This window comes from Halyomorpha halys, unplaced genomic scaffold (assembly GCF_000696795.3).
Source record: "Halyomorpha halys isolate HHAL.00 unplaced genomic scaffold, Hhal_1.1 Scaffold94.1, whole genome shotgun sequence".
NCBI lineage: Eukaryota > Metazoa > Arthropoda > Insecta > Hemiptera > Pentatomidae > Halyomorpha > Halyomorpha halys.
In genome coordinates, this window is record NW_027114465.1 from 2,128,010 (window position 1) to 2,154,148 (window position 26,139).

Consider the following 26,139-nt stretch of genomic DNA (forward strand, 5'->3'; position numbering starts at 1 on the left):
TAAAATAATAGCATCTTTTAACGTTCTTAGCTACAAGTATTTATATTATTACATGAAAATTCTGCTTTTTAAAATAACAAAAACTGTAAGAACACATTTAAAAAAAGATAGGAACATTAATATTTACCTCTTTAATCCATAAACGTGACCACTCATGGGGATTTATATTTCAGTAATTATATTTAAAAGATCCTTAGTTGATCCTCATTCGCTAAGCCCCAACTGTTGAATGTCATTACAAAGATACTGTAGACTTAAGGATTAGTCACACACAGAGGGATAGCAAGGCCATAACTTTTTGCTGAAGTAGTTTGAATGATATTATGTACAAAATAAAATGGGCACACCTGCAGGAAGGTACCAATAAAGGGAAAGAAACGTTCCTCTTAACGTGGTTTTGTCTTTAATATGAAATAGTTGTTAAAAATCCTGTTTCTATTGGATTATTTAACTAATTTTAAAGAAATTTTCTTTTTTTAAAAACAAACCCGATATATATTATTCACAAAGTGAATTACAATACAAAACGATACAGCCTACTGTATATATCAATCAAAGGTATTCATCATTTTATGAAGGTAGTTCTTATACTTTATTAATAAATTCATGAATATTTCAAAACATCATATAAAAAAAAAATTAAATAAAACTACTAATAACCTGAGGAAATTGCATATACCCTACACGAAATATATATATTTTTTCTATTTATTTAAAATGGTGTTTCAGTACATTTCAGTTTAATTTTAAAAAAAAACAAAAAAACAAAACATAAAAATATAATAAAATTTAATTAATTGATTCAATAAAGTAACTAAAATTCAAAGGCTTCTGTCACCTATCTGATGTAAAGTCGGATGAAAGAACTGTGAAATCAAAATCAGAGGGAGCAGCATCTGTTGGCAAATCTGGCGTCAGGTTTTCTAAAGTTTTCATTAAATCTTCTGTTGAACCAGAAACACCTTGGAGAAGATCAGGAGATGAGGTAAGTAAAGACCGTGCAAGGACCTGGGCTTCTACCAGTGAACTCACATCGATAGGACTGGTCGGAATCAAATCATTCAGTCTTTCGCTGACAATCTGATCAACTGAGTCGAGAGATTTTTCTAATAATATTTCATTAAGTTCTGACGAATCGTCCTTTAAAGCAGCATCAACAGCCTCCATCTTTCCAGAATCTACTTCCATTTTTAACGCTTCATCACTGTACATGTCATTTCTTAAATTCCAACAATTGTCAGTTGATTGAATATCACATTTTAGATCTGTATTAGGCCCTGTATTGCTACTGTCCACAGCCTCCTTTGGTGTATCGTCCTTCAAAGAAGTTTCATTAGGCATATAATGCCCAGGAGATATACCAAGCAGTTGGCATAATTTTTCATCTTCAATCTGTAAAAAAAAATTGACAGGAATATTGAAAATTGATTCCGAGAATATGTAAGTAATAAATGTCAGAAAGCATACATAACACATTAGACCTTTATTTAATAATACATTGTCAACATATGTATGGTAAAACCCTAATTATTACCTAAGAGTTAATTTCATTTTCAAGGAATCAAGTTGGTTTTGAATTGAACATGTTGCAAGAAGAGAAAATGGAATTATATTAGCAATTAATTTTTGCACCAAATGATTCCCCCCAAAAATCTAACTATAATTGGATAGTTGGAATGTAATGAAAAAAACTGGAATGCATTCCAGTTGTGGACCAGAACTGGTCATGCTATTCCAATTTCAAGTTTAAATGACCCATCCCTATACACTGCTATAGATTACTACTAGACAAAAGACTGTCTTACAAATTCTTATTTTTGAAATTTCTAGATACAACTTGGTTTTGAAGAATTTTTTTTGTAAACAGTATATCATCTGTTACCTTCCTGATAACATAGTTATCTATCTTCATCCACCTCATTATGAATATTTATATCTGAATTTTGTAAAGCTTTCAAAATTATATCTATCCTCTTAGACAGATCAGAAAAGACATACAGAATGGAGATCAAACTCACAGCATTACTCTCCTGAACTGCACATACAATGTATTACTGAATATTCTTTATCAGATACAAATTCTGAAAGAGTGATATGTGTCTGCCAGTTTTATGAGAGGAAGACCAACTTTGGACCAAATCATTGTTTGAGAACTCTGCTTGAAAGAACATGAGAATACAATACTATTACACATCACCTGTTCATAGACTTTAGTGGCACTTATGATAGTGTCATTGGAGAGAGGTAGCACCAGGCAATTGAAGATCATCTTTTGAATTGATCCATCTTACAGAACAACTGATGATAGGATCAATGTATCAAGTTAGAATTAAGAGAGACATTTATGACCACAAGGAACTTGAGACAAGATGTCCTGCCATGCCTCCTGTTAAACCTAGAACTAGAGAAGATAAGGGACTCCGGAGAACAAAGAAACGGTATGAATCTCACCAAGTTAGTTCAAATTCTAGCTTATGTGGATGACATAGATAAAGTACCCAGATCACATCAAGAGGGTTGGAAGCGATTCAAGCAATAGCGGCAGGACAGAAAATGGGTCAGCTTAACAACCAAGCAAAGAACAAATATATGCTTAACAATCCCTTTTAGCCACCAATGCCACCATTATTACACAAATATGATGGGGAGATAATATTGAAGATGATGCACAGAAATTTGTGGGGAAAAAATAAAAATAAATACAAGAGCTTGGCTGAAGCTTAAGGAAGAGAGAGAGAGAGAGAGAAACAGAGGTGATGTCATGATGTGGCTAAAACTAGTATCAGGTTGAAGTGAGTTGTAATGATGATTCAGCACAGCTACTATATAGCCTAATACAGACAGTTTCGCTTTTCATAGATTATAGCTAGTATTTTGTTTCGCACTGATTGCATTTCAGTCTCAATAATCAATTAACGAACATAATAAAGAAAATTTATTAACTCTGCACACATTAATATGAGAAAATGTAATCAGAATATCAAACAAATATGCCATAAAGAAAAGTAACTACACACACTTGTTTCCAGCTTCTAAAAGTTAAAAAAATATTTCTTCCGCTACTTGGGAATCATGAATCACAATCGTCTTATCTGTAAACATGTCTTGTTCATCAATATTGTACTCTGATAAGTCCTGATTATGGGATCCAAAGAGCTTTGTAAAATTGGGCAAAGAAAAAAAAATCAAAATGACTTTGTAACATACAATCTGCATGCAGTTCTAGATTGGAACATAAGATACCACTTAAAATGAAACAAGTATGATTTACAAGAAATTCATTAAATAATACGCAAATATAAGAATAAGAATACTTAAGAAATCAGAATCTTGATAAATTAAATTTTTTTAAAAATATTATCTTTGGTAGACTCGAAGAGCCTAAATAGTAGAAATACTGTATTTTTATATTAAAATATATAAAATATGAGCAGTTCAGAAATAAAATAACTCCTTTTCCAAATTCTTGGTACCTTGACAAAAAGCTCTCACTCTCTTATAATATTTGATACTAAACCTAATAGGATATTGCAGGTTTTCATATAAATAAACTACACAATTAAAAATAGCATGAAAATTTCAGAAAAATACTTAAATTTTGTCAAAAAGTGGAAATAATTTTGATTCTACACAACTTATATATAAAACTTTATATTTTAAATGGAAAACTGGATGTTATTTAAGAATATATGAACTGAAACATTTACTAACATGAATAGAACCTATATCTTCAGGTTCTGCAGCGACCAGTAAATTCGTAGGGATGGATTTAATAAGTGAGGATAAATCTGAGAGAAGAGTCCTTACACCACCGTCTTCTTTCGAATAGCGAAGTTTTAAATAATCCCACGGTTCAACATTTGTTGCTACCTTTTCTTTGGCCAAAGGAACTAAATCATTATTAGAGCACACCTGAAACAACTGGAAAACAATTTTTGAGATAAATATAAAAATATATGTCAGTAAAAAATGTCACCAATACCATAATGATGTTATAATAATCTCAGATAATCTCTCCCAATTTTTAAATAATAATTTATGTTGATATCTAATGAAAAAAAAAAAAATGAAATAAAATAAACTGCTCAAAGATCGTGAAATTGAGTACTCAGTAATCAAACATACAACAGCATCTCAATAAGATCAAGTGATAATTATTATTTTTTTGGCTGTTAATATGTATTTTTATGGACGTTGAGGATTGGTCAAATATATTGAGGTGACGCTTTGCTACTTTATTGTATGTATTGTCATGCCCTACAATGAAAAAAAGGAAATTTCTCTTTAAAATTTCTAAATAGAGATATTTTTCATTTACTAAAAATGCATTCATATATAATCATACCTCTTTCAGTAATCCTTTACTGTCTAATTTAGGGTTTCGAGCACTTTTTCGAAATATTTTCCTCCATAAATTCCTTTCATTGTCTTGCTGCTTACCATTTTCCTGACTTTCATCTAAAACAGCAAATAATATCAATAGAGATGGAATTGATCAACATTTGACTTGTTCTTTAGTTTTTACAATCTAATTAGAACATCAGAACTCAGTAAGGATTAAAAACAAATAAACAGGACAAACTAAAAATGTGTATGTTAAAATGTATGAAGTCCACATAGCATTATGGCTGATAAGTGGTATGATGAAAGAGAATGAATATTAATGGAAGAATTGGAAAAGTGATACAGATATGGAATGTGATTTAAAAACAGACTCACTAAAAATGTTATATAATATACGAGGGTAGTCTGAAAAGATTTCGGCCTAACAAATATACACATTTTTACTGAATTTTTTTTTTATTTTTCAACATTGTCTCTTTGTAAATCCACAGACTTCTTGCAGCGATGCTCCCATCAATGTAACCTTTCCAAAAAGTACTCGGCATTTTTTTCTGCAAAATAATTGTTCACGAAGGTGATTGCCTTTTTATTTGACAAAAATCTCTGAGCACAATTTTTAGATGAGGGAACAAAAATAAGTCGCTTGGGGCTAGATCTGGTGAGTAAGGCGGATGGTCAAGCAGTTCAAACCATAATTTGTGGATTTTCACCATGGCAACTGCTGAGGTGTGAGACCGTGTGTTGTCTTGGTGAATCAGGATTTTCTTTTTCTGCGAGTTCTGCCTTCAGCTTGTCAAGTAATGATGCATAGTTTGCTTCTGTAATGGTTTTTCCTTTTTGAAGATAGTCTATTAAAATAACTCAATGGCTATCCCAAAAAACAATTGCCATCACTTTTCCAGCCGAGAAAACAGTTTTTGGTTTTTCTGGAGCCGGTTCCCCCTTTGCACCCCACTGTTTGGACTGTATTTTTGTTTCGGGCATATACTAGTGTATCCAAGTTCCATCTACAGTAATTCATCAGCACCAAAACTCAAATTTAGTTTGCCTAAACTGCGCCAACAAAGCGTTGGAAATGTTCATTCGAACACATTTTTGGTCCAACCTGAGCAAACGTGGCACCCAAAGTGCGGACAGCTTTTTCATATCTTTACAGAGATGGGAGAAGTGTGTAGAGTTACAAGGATACTATAATGAAAATTAAAACAAAAATTAAGAAAAAATGTCTTGTATTTTTGTTAGGTCGGAAACTTTTCAGACCACCCTCGCATGTGACACTGTCAAAAAGCTCTACCTATTCCAATATATTGTCACTCAAGCAATGACACCTCATAAGTCTGAAAAATCAACAACACAGTTTTTATACTAAATTAAAAAAAATATAATCATAATTTTTTCTAACATCAAAAATTCCTTTAAGATATTTCTAAAATGACGCTTTGGTTTGTTTTGTTTTTTTGAAATTGTGTAAATATTTTTTTGGACAGAGATATCACAGCTAAAGCAACAATAAGTATCTTTATTTTCTATGTATTTAGGTTCAACATAAAATTTTTTTATCAGATTTCAAATTACGTTTTAGTTCTCTTTACAAATTTTCTTTCTGAAAATTCAATATGCTACATCAAAAAATGCTAGAAAAATAAATCAAGTAATTGATCAGTCAGTGAGGAATCCTTTCACTTAATTTTTACACAAGTCGATAAAGAGATTTTTCTAAATAAACTGTCACTTCTAATGTTCGGAAAAAAACTTTTTAAACATCCGAGTAGCAATTTTTGAAACTTTCAAGCAATCAGAAGTATTGCTGAGGTTTATGGTAATATCCTTAATTGCTCTAAGCTCTTGACCAGCGGTTCCCAAACTTTTTTCACCGTAGCACTGTTCTTAATGATAGAAAAATTCATGGTACCCTTATCCAGCCAAAAAAAAAATGTAAGGCACAATCATCTTTAGAGCAGTTGAATATTTAGGAAAAGATAAAAAAAAAACAGTGCAATATAAATGCTGCATATTTACAATTTAATTTTTCCTTTCCATTTTTTTTTTTAATATTTTGAGAAAGTAGTGTTCTTTTGCGGCACCCCTGGCATACATTTGGAACTCAGTTTAGGAGCCATTGCTCTAGACAACTTAATTTTTCATACATAATACATAGTATAAAAAATTTAAGGAAATAACTATAATTCAAATATATTCTATTAAATAAATTAATTGTTATATCAGTAATCTCCTTTGTCAAACATTATAAATAAAGAATCCAGGAATAGAAACTAACGGCTGACAAAGTAAACATATTAACATTTTTAAAAAATGAGAAAACCCAATATCAAAAGCTAGGTTATTATCAAGAGGGAGCTAACACATTAAAATGTTTATAAATAAGATAAATAAATTTACCTTCTAATTCAAAAACTGTTTTTGGGTCTCTGTGACTTGGATATTCAGTAAAATGTTTGAACATCCTTCTCTTTCCTAAATAAACTTTACCACAAGTCGGACAATGAAATTTAGGAGGATATTTACGTTGCTGTGGAGCTAGAAAAATATAAAAATAAATAAATATATTAATCGGATAAATCATTAATGTATATAATTGTTAAAGTACATAGAGCAATGTGAGTGTCACACAAATAAAACTTAAACACCAGTATGTGAAATAATTATATTTATTTCTATACATGATGTTATTTATTACATGGTTTAATAAATCATTAGTCAAAGTTGACTAATAAGTCAAAAACCAAAAGGTGGTAATGTAGAACCAATAAAATAGACAGTGATTCTATACCTCTGAGATCCAGAACTGTTTTTACTTTACCTGGATGTAATAAATAACAATATCCTACACTTATTGTGAGGGATGTGACACTTTTAAAAGACAATTAAGTATACTTTATCCAGAGAGAAATATCTATTTAAACTATTCTTCTGTAAGGATCATTATCTGAAAAAGTGTAAATCTTATATCTGGTCCATTTTCAACATCTAATGTAAGGGCCAATCATTGCAAAAAAATCAACAATTTCACTCCTCTTGTTCAACTATAGAGACTAAATTTTACCTCCAAAATAGATTTATAAGCTGTAAATAAGAATTTAAAAAAGATTCATGCGGTAGCAGTGTGGCAACGAGCCAGTCTACGAACCCAAAGGTTGTCAGATCGAATCCCGGTCCCATCCGGGCTTTTTTCAAGCACAAAATAATGCAAAACCTCCCCTCCCAGGCATTTCTCAAGCCCATTAGCCAATGGGTGGCACTCAAAAAAATAGGCGTGGGAGTGACGAACCCACCCTATGAAAAAACTACATCAAGAAACGCGTGATGTGTTAGGAAAAACATCATGTGAGGACTTAGGCCTCCTTGGTCTGTAGCCCACATAATAATAATAACTTTTTTAAAGCTGATTTCATAGGTTGTTAAAAGAATCATTAGAAAATATATTTTCTTAAGAGAATAATGTAGACATTAAGTTATAATAACTCCAATTAGAATATACAACATTGTAATTAACAAACATGTAATTAACAAACATTGTAGAATATACAACAATTGTAATTAATATTGCAAAATTTTTCTTTTTTTCACTTACCCTGTTTTACAATCAAACACCTTGGATATAGAACAGTGGGCCAATTTATACAAATTAAACAAAAACAGACTTTATTTTTAAGTTCAATAAATAGTAAAAAATAAAATCAAGTTCACACTTACTTGGCAAAGGTAACAATGGAGAATTTTCACTATTTTCATCTGAATCGCTCATGTAGTCTGAGTAGGATGCTTCAGAATCTTCAGTTAATTTTTTAAAGTCTTTTACCATGTAGCGAGGAGGGCGGGAAAGTCTACCAGACCTTAAATACAAGTTGTGATTATATAAGGATAGTTGATATGATAAATATGACAAAATTAATAATAAATACACAGTAATTGTTTTTATACATTGACTAGTAGGGAAGTTACATTTATGTAGGAAATGGAAATATTTAGGTCTTCAGAATTGAAAATTTTCTGTGTTATTGTTTTTAACTTGAATTCTCACTCCTCTTTGGTGTGATTAGTATGATTTCAATTTTTATTAAATTATATTTAAATAAAAATCAAAATATCTGATCAATATGAATGTAACTACACATTTTTTCTATATTGATTTATTTCTTGCTGTTGATGGTATATTTGTATGTAAAAATAGAAATAGAAATAGAAAAGCTAAGTGAGATGAGAGAACATGCTATGTGAAATTTTAGGTGAAATTAAAAGAAAGAATTTTGCTTCTAAAAATATTTTTAAATACTCCTTCCTATGTAGTTCCTTGTACATTTTTTCTAGAACTTAAAATTAAAAAGAAATTAAAAAATGTAATTCTAGCCTTTATAACTAAATTAAAATCTGTACCGCTACAACCCATGAAGGGTCAGGAGTTCAGTACATTTTAAGGAAGTACTGTTACTAGACCAAAGGTTGTGCAAGGAGGTGATTTGGTCAAAAAAATACTCGACCACCAGATTTTTACTCAATTAAGGGTATCCAATTTAAGAGACTGGGTGGACCCCAGGAGGGCTCCAGAACCCAGAGGAGTTGACTCATTGGCTACAGTGTAACAGAAAACAATTTTCTGCCGAGCCCGATTCGAACTCGGGTCCTTGGAGTTAGTAGCCACGCACCTTACCTCAGGGCTACCACCCTCCCTCTAACCTTCATATAGGAATATAAAATCATTTAATACTATAAGCTTCCATATAGCTCATCAATGTGGACAGAATTTTAGGTTTATAATCAGAGAAGTTTAGTTTTCATATATGTTTATATCAATATAAAAGTATTTTCAGCGAGTTTAATTTGATCCAAACATCATTAAGTAAGCTTTGTATATTTTATTATTATAAATTATACAATATAGTTGATGACAATTTCTGGATTTTGGTTTTTTTATACACATGTTGAGTTTTTACTGCACACTTTTCAACTTTTTACTGCACAAAAATCCAGTCTGTAATGATATAAGCTATAACGACATGAAAGAAACTACCAATTAGTACCACTCCAATAACATTTCTCTATTGAGTCTCGAGCCATCTTCTTTTCAGGCACCACAGATGATTAACAGGAATACAGGAGGAAACAAGGCTAGAGAAAGTAGTGGAGTGATAAGAGAATTCATTATAGAGGATTGATATCTGGTTAGGGCTAGTCCATTAAAGTAAGGTAACATTAAGGTCTAATGGATAAATTTATTTGATACAAAGTAAGGGGTGAGGATTTAACAAAAAGTCTTGGATAGTATGATTTGGCGGAGAGAAATTTGATGATTTAGTCGATGCTTAACTCTGAGTCTTTTGTAATTGATTGGAAGTATGGACAATTTGTCTAGTAAATGTTGTAGCAGTAAGGAATCAACTTGCAGTTTCCTGTCTTTTCAGTCAAGTATAAGGATAACAAGATAGACATCTGTCTTAAAAAAATATAAGTATTATGGTATATTTTAAATCATAATACAGTAGTTAATGAACTCCAATATCTAAAAATATTTAAATGAAAGTAGTTTTATAGGCATAAATAAATTATGATTAGTAATGATAAATGAGAATTAAATAAAAGAAATATTGATACATAAAGTGAATATTTAAGACAATAATTAAGTTTTATTTATTCATATCTTGATTACATTATTAAAAATTATTGATTTTTAAAAATGAGAAAATATTTACCTAGTTCGAGCTGATGGTGGCGGAGGTTTCTTGGTCTTATCATCCTCAGGAGCAGACTTTTTGACAACTTCAACAGATCTAGTTCTTTTTTTCCCTCTTTTTGTGACTTGTTTTTCACCATCTTTTACCAAATCTTCTGGATAGACAACCCTAAACATTGATTAATTTACTTTTAAGAAAAGAATTCCAAATAATAAAAACTGATGGCTACATAAATTAATAACTTCCAGTTATATTTTGTGTAACTGCGAACCACTATTTGGTTCATCGCCTAAACATATTCGACTTATGGAATTCATAGGCCTACTCACTTAAAATGTTAATCAACACTATTATTTCTTACACAATTGTAAATAGCACAAACAATTTTATAGAAGAATTACTTTTATGACTTTACTGTCGTAAATACCATGTAATAGTGTAATTCATTTGTATAAGTATATTTTATAAATTTAAGTTTATAATTTCTTTTTTAACTTGTATTATCTACTAGTACACAGTAAGGATTATCATCTGTGATATATTAATCTCTATTTAGAATTTAAAAACAAGGTTTTGGGACCATTGCACTTATCTTTAAGTATACAAGCACTGTAGTACTTTTCAACATGCCAATATTCTATAACAATATTCCTCCCCTTACTTAGTCCAATGTTCAAAATAATGAGCACTAATTTGTCGTATATTATTAAAAAGTCCAATTAAATCATATTTAAATTTTTAAAAAGTACCATTACATTTTAAACAGAAAGGAGAGTTTAATCTATCCCCTATTAAATACTACATTTAAATCTCCGAGCTAAATACTTAATTTAAAAATTAAAACCTGTGTTTTCTAATGGAGTCCACTTAAAACTTATAATTTAAGACCTGAACTGCATAAAAACTAAACAGTCGAAACATCAGTAAGTCAATAATTAATAACGAAGACATAATTTACCTGCAAACTATTCTTGTATTTGTTTCAGTATCAAAGATAGTTGAATTTGTGAGCCTAGTGCGGTTGAGGCAACTATTTCTGAATACTGCTGCAATTTTTTTCAACTGAGATTCAGTTAACCTACAAATAATATAGAAATTCATAATAAAAATGCATAACACATTTTATCTATGTTCTTATAATTTAAATTACAAAACCTTAATTTAACTGTGGGTTCCTTAAAAATTCAAATTTTCATTATATAATTATTAAGTTAAAACATTCTCAAAGCTGTAATGATCATCAAAATAACTTTTTTTAATTATTTAAATTAATTGATACAATGGTATCAAACTGAATTTTTTTAATAATTTAATAAGTAACTAATCATATTTTTAAAATTAATTGTTAAGCAAAGAATGAATAAACATTTCAAATAAATAAAAAGAAACAGCCAAAGTACACTTTTAGAGCAAAGTTTCTACAGTTCTCAATTAATCTCAGTTATTAATCCAATTAATAAAATTCCTCATATTTCTCTTCAACATTAGTAATAATAGGTAGTTAAGTGAAATGAATTTCAGCATTTTATATTATCTGGGTTTTAAACATCATAACTTGTTTAAATGTGATAAACATACTTAAAAAGATGGTCACAGGCACGGTAAAAACAAAACAAAATAGTTAACAATTATTTATTAGGAAGCAAAATAAATACAAAGATTCAATTTAAATACTTAAAAATAATATATACCAAGGATCAGTTTTACTACTTTAAATTTTAAATTACTAGTTGGGCGTTGATGACCAGGCTGTTAAGTGCCCTTTCAAAACTAACAAACAAATTTTAAATTACCTTCCAACTGGTTTTATTTCATTATTAGTTGCTTCTTTCTGAATAACAGTGGGTGATATCCTAACTGGAGTTTTTTGCTGTTGAAGTTGCATTTTGAGCAATGAACGTTGTACTGGACCATCAGTTTGAACTACTTGAGCCTTACTAAAATTTAAAAAAAAAATAAGAAGAAAAAAAGGTAACTAAGCACAAAAAATAAAGGAAACAATAGATACTACACACAGGTATTTACTTACGAATACTGTTCATAACAATAATCAGAAACATAATTAATAATATAATAATAATAATAAACATAAACAATAATATACAGTGACACTATAATCTATTTAAAGGTCTTTTTTTTTTTTTTATCACACTCTCCCTGGTCATTTCTGAGATATGAGAGGGAGGGCATCAACAGGTGACCAATCTATTCTTTGGATTATAAACAACATACTAGTAAAAACCAGTAATTTATTTAATATTTGGAAAGTAATGAATATTAAAAAATTTTTTTTAAATTTACATGAAGGAAAACTTACTCAAGAAGGTTCTTTGTAGCTTAAGTAGGAAAATAAGACAGATTTTTGGAGATGAGATCCACACATTAGCATTCTAGGCTACTATACTTATACCGAAAATATAGCATATGTTGTTTAATCAAAAGAGACTAAGTCTATAGGATAGTTAGTTCTAAATAGACAAACAAATATTTCAGATAGCAGCATGGCAACCATATAAATTATTAAGGTTCAGAATCCACTGGGTTGCCTCATGGCTACAATAACAGAATAAATAGTTATATCCCACAGCAGGATTCGAACCCGGGTCCTTGGAGTTTGTAGCACAGTGCCTTACCTCTGTGCCACCCCATGCTCATATACATGCAATGTTATATAGTTGTGGTTTCTTAGCTACACTATTAATCTTATAGCTTTAACTTGATAACTTCCATACACCTGCTTAAAAAGCAATAAACAAACCATCAACGGATCATTTATAACTTGAGGTTTCAAAAATAGGATGAATAAATCATTCATAGTATTAGGTCATAATTCGCAATAGTAGAACGTTTCTCATTGTTTAGAAATGAGTGTATGTGTATGTGTAGTATAAATGAGTGTATATGTGTCATGACAGACTAACAGTAGTGAACTTATTCGATAATTTCACAACAATTTATAATGGAATACTTAGTTAATTAATGTAGCTTATAGAAAAAATAATTTAAGAGTAGAATGTGTCTTAACAGTTACAGCAAAAATGAACTATGCAGAAAACGCAACTAAACTTGATATTAAAATAAGAAAACATTGATATCCTACCTCACATTTTTTGCTTCACCAGCTTGAGAATTCTGAGGCATCTTAGAGGTTAACAGAGTATTCAGCAAAAGAGGCATATCAGAAATATTATTTGACAAGTCTTTCTGAATAATTAATTTAGAACTAGCCATTTCTTTTTCCTCAGAAGAAATGATAGGGACAGCTTCAATTTTCTGGGAATTAGTTTTTAGATTGTTACAAAGAAGCGATTTGTCTTTAGATGGAACTATTTGAATTTTCTGCGTTATTCTTTTTTTCTGATCAGGTACACCTTTTGATTTCATATTTAAAATTAAACGCGGTTTCCCATTAACTCCACTCAAAATGTTGTTCACATAAACCACTTTTCGAGCAGTCTGTTGAGATGAAACTTGTGGAATTGATATTCGAGAAGTAACAGCTGCACTTTCGGAAAATTTACTATCTGGTCCACTGGTAACAACAGGGATACTAACCGTACTTGTTCCATTACCAACTGTAGACACAGGGCACAATTTCGCACCATCTGACAACTGGTATGCATAAGTAAAATTACCCTTTAATGGAGATACCAACTCAAACTGATTGGCCACTTTCTCTTTTGGAGTAAATTTTAAGAAACTACTTAGGAGGTCTGGTGATGATAAATTATCAGTTTTATTATTTCCCTGGGCAAAAATATTCTTCAACAAACTTGAGTCAGATACATCATTACCAATGTCAGTCTTCGGAAATGTATCCAACATCTCTAATGGGAAATCATCACTAATAGATAGTTGTACTACTCTATCATCATCTGGTTTACAATTATCCAATAGCACATAATTTTGACCTAAGCCATTTGCTGCCTTGATTGTTTGACTGCCAACCACAGTAGATAAACCATTTTGGACTGGTTGAAAAATGTCACTGTTTGTTGATCCAGAGATATTTGTATTTTGAGTTGCATTCTGAATTAAAACTGCTTGACCATTTAAAATATATAATCCATTATGTTGGGGTGCAAGACTAACCTGTTCCATGTTCATAATAATAAACAGATACCAATAATAAACAGAGAGGAAATAAAATGAAAGCACTTGTAAGAACAATTTATCTGTTTATTTAGAAATATAGTAAAATTTATACTATAGGCGTCGATTGTAAACATTCATGTACATTAGAGAAATACTTGCACCACTTAATTCCAAAGAAGAAGTCAAATTAATATCTTTCCAAATCAGTCAAACCAATTTTATATCAATCGAAATATTAAAACAAATACTCGTATAGTTTAATGTACATAAATCCGTAGTACATTTTACACTTATCTAAAAAATACTACCTCAATATTACTTTATTTACTTTTCACACATAATTGTTAATAAAACACCCACAGAACGCGCTACAATCGTTTCTTGTATCGATAGTTATGTTTTGAAGTAGGAGTGAATCACTAGAGGTTCCATGAAGTTTAAAAAGTTCAGTAATTATGTATAGATAATAATGTTGCCTTGCTTTAAGAGTGGTACATCTAACAAAAATGTTAGATGATTTGATTTTTAACTAGACGTATTTTAAAGATAGTACATAGGCTCGAATTATTTTTTCTACTAAAATCGTCCCAAACCCAGTAAGCCTCTCACAAAGGAATCCCAGCCTATTGTACAATCTACGAACTACGTCAAATACAAAATAAAAAGAAACATTTTTTGTTAAAAGTGCCACTATTGAATCAAAGCGGCAATATGTATATTTGTGACTATGTTGTTGTTTATTTAATTCTTTTAAATACTTATTATATACTTTAAAGAATATAACGCGATTGGTGTGATTATACGAAATTACAGATTGCTCCTTGTTGCAAATAATGTGCTCATACTGATGGGCTATTTTTTTTCAATTATTGTTAATATTGAAATAACATAAATTCCTTAGCTATAAACATAATAGCTTGATGAATTAGTAAATAAAATGACCTGGTCTTGGCATTCGCTTAAACAACGAGACACTAAAATCAGTGTTTGACAAAAGGTAATGGCAATTAAAATTACAACTACTTTCTAATTACTGCGGAAATAAAATAACCACTTAGATTAGTAATTTCAACTACTTGATAAACCAATGTAATTGTCATTGTGGCCCAAAATTACAATTACTATTTGAACTAAATAAATCGTAATTACTGATTCCAGCCAAATTAATTGCAGTTACTTTTTTCCCAACATTGGTTTGGTAAAATTTGAAACATTGGTAACATTACGTCATTATTGGAAACGTGAGTTTTCTGCCACCGAAGTCATCCGTTTTGTGCGGCAATTTGAAGAAGAGGATGCTATTTCTGAACGGACTGTGAGTAGATGGATCCAGAAAGTCATGCCGGAATATTGTGACATTATACTGTATCTTAATTAGTCCTGGCACTAATTTAAGAGGTGAAGGCATCAGAAGGCCTCAATAATGCATGTTCATTAGGAAGGTAAGCTGAATAGGTGAATTGATTGGAAGATTGACGACAAACAGGAAGATGGTCCGGTTGTAGTCAAAATAGCTCGGACAGGAAATGAACAATTTATTATAAGCCAGCGTTTGCCCCACGTTGCAGGGCTCACAGAATGAAGTAAAGCCAAAGAATCAAAAATACTGATGAGTTTTACAGGCATTTGGTGTAAATCTCAGCAATATGGACACTCCATTCCTAAGGTATTCTCTTACAATCGAGACGTTAGCCAGTTCTACAGGGCCATTTGTAGCTGAGGGATCGAAGCCACTGCCTCATAACTTTAGCCTTACCGGTTCGAATCATGCCTGTGGGTCGATTTTTAGTTCTGTGGCAGTACCACAAAATAAAATCCTGAGGCACTACAGCTAGAATATGTTGGTTACCTCTAGATAACTCTCCCCTACCCGGGGAAGTCTTCAGGTGATAGCATAACGCATTTTTTGTTCCTAAAAAAAGTGATAGAGTCTATAAATCAATTAATGTGCATTGTCATTCACTGTCTCCTAAGAAAATAAATCGGTAAAGCACAATGTCTTGGTTTATCAAGTGTGCGTTGAGTGATCTCTCTAGGCTAAAAAATGCCATTGAGAGATGCTGCATATTAGACTTTAGTTTTCAATCAGATGATTCTATTATATTTATTCATTCTAGTGATACATTTATGAATACGATTATATAATAAATTGTTATGCACAAATTAATTTAAAGTATTTATTCAATTATTACAAATTAATATGTGATGATAGTTTGGCTGAAGTCTGTAGTGGTTCACTCTTAGCAGTTAGGTTGGCCTCTAAAGGTTCTAGCACCAGCTAGATTTATGACCAGCAGATAGCAGTATAACTACAGTTGGCATCAGCAGCTAGGGAAAAGGAGGTTCTGTATAAAAATTGTTGATTAGGAAATTCTGCAGGAGTCTCTAGAGACAACACAACAAAAATTAATCTAGTAAGATAGTTACCAGTCCAACATGCATTGTGGGTTGAATAATCCAGGAAAAGTGGTTCACCTATTGAGAGTGGCTCTCCATGTGTTGATACATTAAGAAGAAAATTTTCAACTATTGAAAAGCCCAAATGACCTATCACTTTATCAAAGAATCATTTCTTGTCATAAAAAGTGGATTTCTTGGAGAAACTCTTGGACCAATAAACAACGATTAGACTGTGATTTGACTGCAGTGCCAGTCCCTTAACAAAGAAATTGTACAAAAAAAAGACTGAAATTATGAAAGCATTATTCATTCAAGAAAGTCGAACCATTCATTCAGAACTTAAAAGTAGTTGCAGTATTCTTCTGCTGTAAACCCCAAAAGTGGTATTGTGAAAGAACCAAAAAACTAGCCTTAAAATGGCAACTAGCAATAGAACACAGTGGTATATACATTGAATAATATGATGAAAATATATGTATATATATTTAAATTACCAAGAAAAGCAGTCAATTTTCATGACTCATTCAGTTTTTATATTAGGGTTTAGTATTTCAGTTAATATTCTACTATTAAAAGAATCAAAATACCTGGCTATAAAATTATTTAAATATGTTTTCAAAGCAAATTAATTAATTAAGTTATTTTCTAAAAATTTGTGTTAGCAATTTTAAACAGGAGTGATGGCCTCTACTACATTCGCCATTCCCTTTTAATTATATTTAAGAGTATGGGTTGATTCATAAGCTAACTATATCAATGGTTAACTTGACAGTTGTAAATAACAATTTTAAATCGTTTAATACAGGTCTACATTTTTTTTTTTTAAAATAATGCCTAAAAGTGCTATACAGTGTCAGTGGTGTACAAAAAACCACATTGAATTAATAATTAAGGAATTACAGGTTGCAATGAAATCATACATAATTTTTACCAGAAAATTTTTAAGTGCATTAATATCAGTAATGTTAAGCATATACTATCTACCAATGAATAGTAGTCACTCTTATGTAATAGGGATAATAGACCCAAGATTCATTTTACCTATAAAACAATTCACTTGATGATACAGTCAATTATTATTTATCTAGCTTTGAAGTATGACTAGCTTGTATTTCTTTCCTGAAGTTATATTAGGCCATTTTACCCATAAATGGACTCCTTTCCCTTGCTTGTGTAGGTTTCTGGAAATATTTTCTTTATTTTGTATACTCCAGTTACCAAAACTACTAGTTAAGCTGTAATATATACCTTCTATTAACAATATTAGAATCAGTGAGTGGATTTACATCTCTTTTAGTTTTATTTTTGAAAATTCTATGTTTGCTTGTTAAATTTTTATCTTAAACCATAGATATATGATTAAAACATAAAAATTGAAAATAATAGGAACCATCATTTCATTGTAATAAAACACTATGTGATGTAGAATAATGGTTCAGTAAAATAATAGTGAAAATCATGGAGTAGAATATTAAGGATTGTAAAAAATAAGAATTTGGTTTATAAATTGATTGGAGAAGATGGTCGAGAGGGGGGGGGGGCGGTCAGCGAAGAAACAACATAAATAAACAAAAACTATTTATTTATGCCATTTTTTTTTTTTATTTATGTTGTTTCTTTGCTGACCGCATCCCCCGACCATCTTCTCCAATCAGTAATCTACGGTCAACTATCTACACCTCATTCTCAATTTAGTTTATATATATTTTCTGATATCTTAAAATTAATTACATTCATAATGCCCAAAAACTCTTTATTAATAACTTCAAATGTCCATCTTTAAGACCAATCTGGCTATCATCAAGGACAACCTTAAATTATAATTTCACAGCCTCACATAAACTGTTAAAAATTTGCATCCTATTCTGCCCAGGTTTAATATATTATAGTTAAAATGAACCTATTATGTCATTTTTTCATTTAAATTAAAAAACTTTTAATGGTAAATTAGCTTAACACTATTATCACTAGTAAACACTGAATATAGTTGTTGATAAGTTAGCGATAATAGTGGTAAAATAATTTTCAATTTAAATGAAAAATGTCTTCACAGTCCCGGAGTTGAGAAGGCTAGCATACTGGGACTGCAATTTCATCAACCAAATGTAGGAAGACTATGAAAAAGATATGACATCAATACCTGAAGAGATTTTAGGAATAAAAAAATTGATTAAAAAATTAATAATGATAAAAGTAGTAGCTTCAAAGATTATTACAAAGAATGAAAACCGCATAGATGACAGAAAATACTTAAAGAATAAATAAAATATAAACACAAAGTGTTAATTGGGAAAAAAAAATTAAAAACTGTTGTATTGAGAAAATATTAGAGTTTTATCAAAAATGTTGAATAGAAGTCCTCATTTAGAGCAAGTAGTGTATATATAAAATTGTCCATTTCCAATAATCTATTAATTTTTTTTTCATTTTGTTAAGTTGTATAAATTAAAAACTAAAATTGTTATAAAACAATTATTCTTAGTTTTCTCTCTTTTATACTATCTATGATATTTCATATCACTGTTTGGTTCTTAGTTCCTGAATTTATAGTCAATCTTTGTTCTAAATTCAAGGACAAAATTTGATACATTTACTTATTTTTTTAAATGATAATTTATAACTTATTAAAAGAAATAATAAAATGTATGATTAGTAAACATTTATTTTATTTAAATATAAGGAGAAGATGGTTGGATCAATGTAGGGGTCAACAAACCCAAATTGTTTAAATGTTACTAAATTATTAATATGAATACAATAAAAATTGATGAGGATTTATAAATCATGCTCATGTCATATTCTCGGATATTCTCTGCATAAATCAAATTTATTTCTTTTTTTATTTCAAGATATTGAAAAATGTTTCTTATTAAAGAAGAAGGAACAGTGAAAACTTAATCTTAATATGCATACCACTGGTGATCCCGAAAACAAATCATATTGAGCAATTCATAAGACATTCAAGTTTAACTTTGAGTTCACCCGAGAGTTCACTGTATACCAGGCAGCCATAGTCAATCGGGGGGGAGGGTGGAAACTAAGAGTTGACGGGTTTTAAGTGGAAGGAGACAACAGATTCTATTGAATTTCTTGAGGGTTGCTACGGTTCAATGGGAAACTTGGAAGATGTGTGGTTTTCAGGATAGAGTTTGATTAAAATTGACACCAAAGTTTTTGACTGACGTGTGGAATGAGATAGGGGTATTGTATAGGATAAGGTTGGGATGTCCTGAGATAGATTCAAGGAGAGAGAGAGAGATCTGATTATGATGGCATTAGTCTTTTCAACATTTAACATAAGTTTAGTATTAGTTGTCCAAGTGCTTATTCTGTTAATGTCTTCTTGTACTTTATGAATGGCATCAGAGGCGTCATGAGGATTGAAGGAAAGTCAAATTAGTAAGTCATCTGTATACAGATGATATTCTCTCCTTTATACAAATGTGGATGGAATTTTGAAGACCTGATGGCAGCAGAAAATCCACAGTAAGCGGTAACTGAATGGAAGATTGAGGTGGAGAGAAAGGGAATGATACTAATGAATTATTCTTCAGGTTACCACCTTATACTATCCAGAGTGGGAAAGTTGAGTTTTCATTCTGTGGGATTGCCACAAAATAAAAATCAACCTGTCCAGTTGCTAGAAATGCAACTAGTGCCCCTGCAGTTTCAAGGTTGCTTAGGTGTCGCCTTAACATACTCGCCTACAACAACCTCTCAAAGCTCTGTTATAATGTCTGTGGGAGTTATACTGTAATTGTATCTTCTATATGGATATTGTCTAAGACCTAGGAAGAATCATATTGCATGGTAACTCTTGCTCAGTTTCTATAATGGGTAGTGCAAATTTAATTATCCCAGTCCATGAGGTGTGAATCTAAGCGCAAGGAAGTCTCCAAAATTTTACACTGTGGAGGACCCTGTAAATCACAGAAGTCTTTGCTATGGCAAGGCAAAAGCGATCCATAATGCTTTGATGTTCTATCAGCATAATGACTACACAATTAAGAAACAAAACATCAGCTAGTATTTGGTAAATTTTAAAGTAGTTTTATCTAGCTTATAGTATCAGTCACTAGATAGTTATATTAGTTTCAATTTACTGTTGTCTTTTTAAGCCTCCCACCGCACAAATATTTAAAGTAACCACTTTTCTAAGCCTGGCTTGCCACGCTTTGTGTCTTCCATACCTTTCATGTAGCAAGTTCTATTCCCAAAAGATGTCCAGAGTACACTTTACAACCAAACCGTTTAAAACAATTTCTAAAAATGTTTAATGAAAAAATAATATATATATATATATATAGAAGAAGGAATGAAATTAAGTGTAATTTGTGAAGGAACTTCAGAGTGAGATAAACCTATTTTAACACTGAATGCTAAATTGGAAGGAAGACTGTTTTAACTGATTTAGAGCCAAGTATAAAATTGGTGGAAAGTTTTGAATTTTTTCCATGAAATATGTTTAGGGTATCCTAATTAAGAAATGATAAACTCTTTCATAAGAAATTTTATTTTTTCATATAAAATGTAAAAGAAATAATAAAGATGATCAAAATTTAACTTTGATATTGCTGCGTTGCTTGAGTAGCACGTCTGACAGAACAAAAGAAATTTACTTTGTATTTGACGTATTCTATACATTGTACATAGACTATGGTTACTATTCGATAACCCTAATAGCTTTTGGATAGTCTATTGAAAGATTATTATAGAGAAATAAACCTCTCTCTACAGTATTATCTTTGGAATACATACATTTTAAAATAAAACCTATTTTTTTTTTCCAATATGCAACTATTCAGGCGAAGTAATAATATATTTTAGAGAAATCTGGTTGTAATTTTGACATAACATACCAAAGATAGTAAATATTTAGAATGATAATGTTATAAAAATTAAACTGTTGATAGGATATAGTTGTTATTTTATCAATAAAACAAAATAACAGAAATAAAGTTATGAATAAAACTATATATGCAATATAAAAAGCTTGAGATATTTAGTAAAATATAGGATTAAATAAGCATGAAAGGTTTAACGTCTTTGGAATAATATAATGAATAAAACAATATTTGATTTCCATAAAACAAAACTTCTTCACAACAATTAAAGACTGTTGCAAACAAGACCACACATATATGCAACTTATCTAAACCTTTACTTTTATTTGTTAGCAACCTTAAATAAATAGTTGATTCAATAAAAAAAAAAAAAAAAAGAAATTATTTAAATTTCTTTAAGAAACTTAATTTCTAAATTAATGGTGCATATATGCAACAGTGGCCATAAATGGGATGTATTAAAAGTGTATATGCTATTGAAATTTTCAATTGTCATAGTAAATGATTATTAAGTGTTACAATTTAAAAATATTGAATCCTTACTTTTTTATTATAAATTAATCCAATGATTTGCAAATGAGTTTATAATGGTGGTGAGCTACCTATTAAGTCATCTTTAGGATCGATTTATGTAATACTATGTGAGGAGAAGATGGTTGGGGGTTGCGGTCAAAATATAACACAAATAAGTTTAAATAACTTAAATAAAATTACTGTATATTTTACGTATTTTTAAAAATTTTTACTCTTGCCATTGTTACTTATTTTTTATGCTTATCATTGTTTATTCAAGTTTATTTTATACTGATACTATTTTATATCTTTCTTCCTTTTATTTATATGTAATTTCTTATCACTTTATTTTTACATAATATTTATCCTAGCTTAAATTACCTTATTGTAGTAATATTCTCAGGTTTTTTTTGTATCTTTTTAGCCCTGATGAAGCCCTGCAAAGTGGGGCGAAACGTCGGACCTTAAAATAGTTTTAAACTATTTGTTCTTTTTTTGACCGCAACCCTGACCATCTTCTTATATTTAAATTTTTACGATCAATATACATATATAGATAATTAGTTTAATATCATACAGCATGTCACATGACAAAACATTAATTTTTTTAGTAAATGATGTGTTTTTGGAGTTAACAGAGAAGAAAAAAAGGGTGGAAAAACATTATATGCAAGCTCTGTCACAATTAAGGGCTGAACTTAAAATAAATAACTGCAGGATCATTAAACTGATAGTAATATGATCGACTTTGGATTTAACATATTTATGTCTTTTTTCTATATGCTAATAATTAAGTTTCACACAAAATTGGGCCTGAATAATAACATTTACCTATAAAAAATATGTAATTTTATTACATTTCTGAATAAGAAGAAAAAATAATGAAAACATGAAGAAAAAAAAGCATTCTTTTGTATTTCTTAATATTGCTTTCAGCAAAGGAAAAATGATAATAATAATTAAATAGGTTTAATATTAAATTTTGTTATAATTGACTTGTGATTTATGAATAGTTCAATATAAGTGAAAATTGGAAATAAGAAAAAATAGTGATTTGTCCCAACTAAATTTGAAGATGGGATATCTATAGCTTTTGATTTTATGTTTTCTTCTTTTGCTTAGCATGTTATCATTGAATGAAAACATAACAATCTAGTAAAAATTTAATTAAATTTTGCTTTTTTTATACTATGAAACTAAATCTACCAATAATTTGTTGTTTATTTATGATTAAATGAATTTATATTTTTATCTGTAAAAGAGTTAAAAGTAAAATTTATTTTTCATTATTCATTGTAAATTTATAAATAAAATATGCAATGCAGCATGATGCTGTTGGATTAGAGATAGGTAATTTAAGTGTAGTAAGTGTATATTCATGAATGAGTATTATGATTTTTTATAATTTAAAATAACAATTAATAACTCGATTACTATTTTGGTGGTGATATTTTTATGTATTTATAATCATTATTATCATTAATATGTATACATCCCTATTTTCATTATTTTAATATATACATCACAATATTAATAATTATAATGAAAGTATTTTATATCCTACTAATAAGTAACATAATTAAGAGTGTTAGGTACACCTATTAAAGTAGGTATCTTAAGCATGATTAATTCTAAATGGTTCACTATTCAGCCATAATTAACATGCAAGCATTACTAAAAAAAAAATTTGTAGATTTTTTTTAAAGTCAAATACATAATGGTTCCCTAGGGTCCAGTTTGAACTAAAAAAATAATCTAGTATGTTATTGGCTAAGATTATGTACGAATGACGTCATGCATCCTTTAGAGCCAATCGGTAAAGAGCTTACTATGAAAGGGGCTGGTGCAACGGGAACAAAAGACTACGTTTAAATTGTTTACTCCTTAGGAATATTTGTAATTCAGTATTGTATGATGATATAAATAATTAGATTACAGTCATAATTTTTCGAAAGTTTATCAAATATCATGAGTAAAATTTGGTAATGGGAGGGAAGAAATGTACATTGGTCACTAGCGCTAGTGTTGTTTGAAATGATCACCGGATCGACTCGGCCACGCCAGTTTCAGTACAGTGTCTGCCATGTTTGATGGTTCTATTGGAGGGCGTGCTTAGTCTCTTGTTATAACAGTGAAAAGTTTCAAAAATGTGTCAAATCTTTCAATGTTACATGTGACTGAGGGAGATTTATCATCTTTTCATCCAACATGTTCATCTGTGATGTATTTGACGGAAATCCGAGAGCTAGATTGGATCCTGACAAAAGTGGGAACAACTTACTGATGAACCTCCACATTAGTAAGAATATAGGCTTTGATTTCCTAGTTTTTTAAGGAACATTAGCCAATATCGACTCAAATTTTAAGAAAAGTGTGTGATACGTTTATTAGGAACCTGTGAATTTGAAGATGTAATGGTTTGCACATGCTGGAAGCGCCAGTTTGTTGTTATTTTGCTTTCGTGCTTTTGACCTGTATGGAAGAGTCCATTTTGTGCCAGCCTATATCTGAAGGGGAGTGCGCTTTGTTAACAAACTTTTAATGTTAAAGACTTTTAAATCTGTTAGATTGGATTTTATTTATTTTTGTTTTGAACTAGTAAACATCGAAAATTAAGGTTATTTATTTTTTTAATCCTGAACTATGCAATGTGTTTCTAAGAGGACAACATAACCTCTTGCATTTTGTGTTTGTTTTGATTAGTACATACATTCCTTTTATTTTCTTCTTTTTGTTTTTAATTTATTTTCTTAAACCAAGGCTAAAGTGATTGAACTGTGAATCTTCTTCGCATTGTTGTGGTGGAATATTACTTGCAAATAAAGGAACAAATCAGCTGCTGAAAAACTAATTGACTTTGAACAAGTGACTGTGTTATGTGGATAGAGTGAAACTCTTCCTGTTCTATTAAATATTATTAATACTGGAGGGAACGGGATTAGTAGTTGGTGGGGCGGATGGTTCGATGGTTCTGTTGAACGTGGACCTAGTGCCGGCGGCTATGGATTCTACCGTTGCTGCCGTGCACTCAAAGAGGGCCGACGTTTGGCACAAGCATGAACATCTCATGCTCATGGAGAAGCAGAAACCTAAATGTAAGTATTAGTCTTATTATTTTTATCAATTTTATCTACATGGTGTTCTGATAAGGATTGGTTGTCATTAACCTTTGTTTACATTTACATGTCATTCATCCTTGGTTGTTTTTGTTTTGTAAAACAAAGTTGGATTTTGTTTCTATTAAAATTTTCAATCTAATTATATTTGTTATTGACAATTATAACGTGGCATCTAATATTGTGCCTCACATATTGTCAACATTTAATATTGCCATGTTTTAAGAGAAACTTTATAACACTATTTGAAATTAGTCTGTTTTAATCATGTTTATCTCTAGAATTTGTTACCGCTTTCTTAATTTTTGAATATGAGTTTCTATGTCTAAGTTAAATTTTTGTAAACTTATATTTGTTTACTCTTTGTGAAATAAAACAATATTGTTATGGTGTGATGGTTACCATTCATTAGTTTTTTTTATTTTATTTTTGAGTTTTTGGGAATTGATCCTTCATTATTTATGATCAACCTTAAGCTTGTTTGTTGTTTTGTTTAGTTTCTGATCCTATTATATGTGCAAATTGTATAGTCAATTCAACTCCCAAAAAACCAATAATTTAAAAAAAAAAGTCAAAATCAAAACAGGGAAAGCTTTAATTTCTGCTGTTTAGTAATAAGTACCTTAATATATTTTATTTTATACCTAAATGATTTTTGTTTTTTAATTCATCCAAGATTTATGTAAAATTATCAAGTTTAATTATTGCCATTTTATAATTTGTATATTGGTACCCTAGCATAGGCAGGTAACTGGGCCAAGGTCCTTTTTGCTTATCCTCTCCCCTCCACTTCTCCTTAAAATAATATGTAATTTTAAAGTGATGTCCAAGTTTGTTCAATAGACTAAAGATGTTTTACAATTGTTATTTTTCTATGGCTGTTCTTGGTTTCATTTCAAATCATTTCTTAACCAAAAAGAAGTAGTTGAGTTTAGATTATCTTGTTTATAAAATAAACATTGTACTTCATATTTCTACAGTTTTTGTATAGAAAGTAGTTTTGTATAGGTTAAGAAATTACTGTTTAACAATGCATTAATTTTTATTAAGAGCATAGCATAACATTTATCATTTCTTTTTGCCTAGGATTACTTAATTTTGTTAAGTTGTTTATTTGTCCTATTTATTTTTATTAAA

At 30.0% G+C, this 26,139-nt stretch overlaps 2 protein-coding genes across 7 annotated transcripts in view; one reads left to right on the plus strand and one right to left on the minus strand.

Annotated features, from left to right (window-relative positions):
• Positions 1-772: 772 nt before the first annotated feature.
• Positions 773-14,474, minus strand: LOC106677346 (uncharacterized). 2 transcript variants are annotated; one of them, XM_014415220.2, is made up of 9 exons: positions 13,135-14,474; positions 11,828-11,971; positions 10,993-11,112; positions 10,053-10,202; positions 8,059-8,198; positions 6,745-6,882; positions 4,346-4,458; positions 3,712-3,921; positions 773-1,392 (listed from the first exon to the last, which is right to left on the minus strand). In XM_014415220.2, exons 1-9 carry the CDS (start codon positions 14,139-14,141, stop codon positions 835-837), a joined length of 2,580 nt encoding a protein of 859 aa, XP_014270706.1. In that variant the 5' UTR covers positions 14,142-14,474; the 3' UTR covers positions 773-834. The 2 variants fall into 2 exon arrangements, with proteins under 2 accessions (XP_014270706.1, XP_014270707.1); XM_014415221.2 differs by lacking the exon at positions 6,745-6,882.
• A 9,300-nt stretch (positions 14,475-23,774) lies between these two features.
• mnb (minibrain) overlaps positions 23,775-26,139 on the plus strand; it is a 157,725-nt gene continuing 155,360 nt past the window's right edge. For 2 of the 5 annotated variants that reach the window (XM_014415197.2, XM_014415196.2), the window contains exon 1: positions 23,780-24,981. In XM_014415197.2, the coding sequence (XP_014270683.1) occupies positions 24,852-24,981 (130 nt within the window). In that variant the 5' untranslated portion in view covers positions 23,780-24,851. Of the gene's footprint in view, positions 24,982-26,139 lie in introns of all 5 variants that reach the window. The other 3 variants (XM_067051652.1, XM_014415195.3, XM_014415200.2) reach the window with 3 other exon arrangements.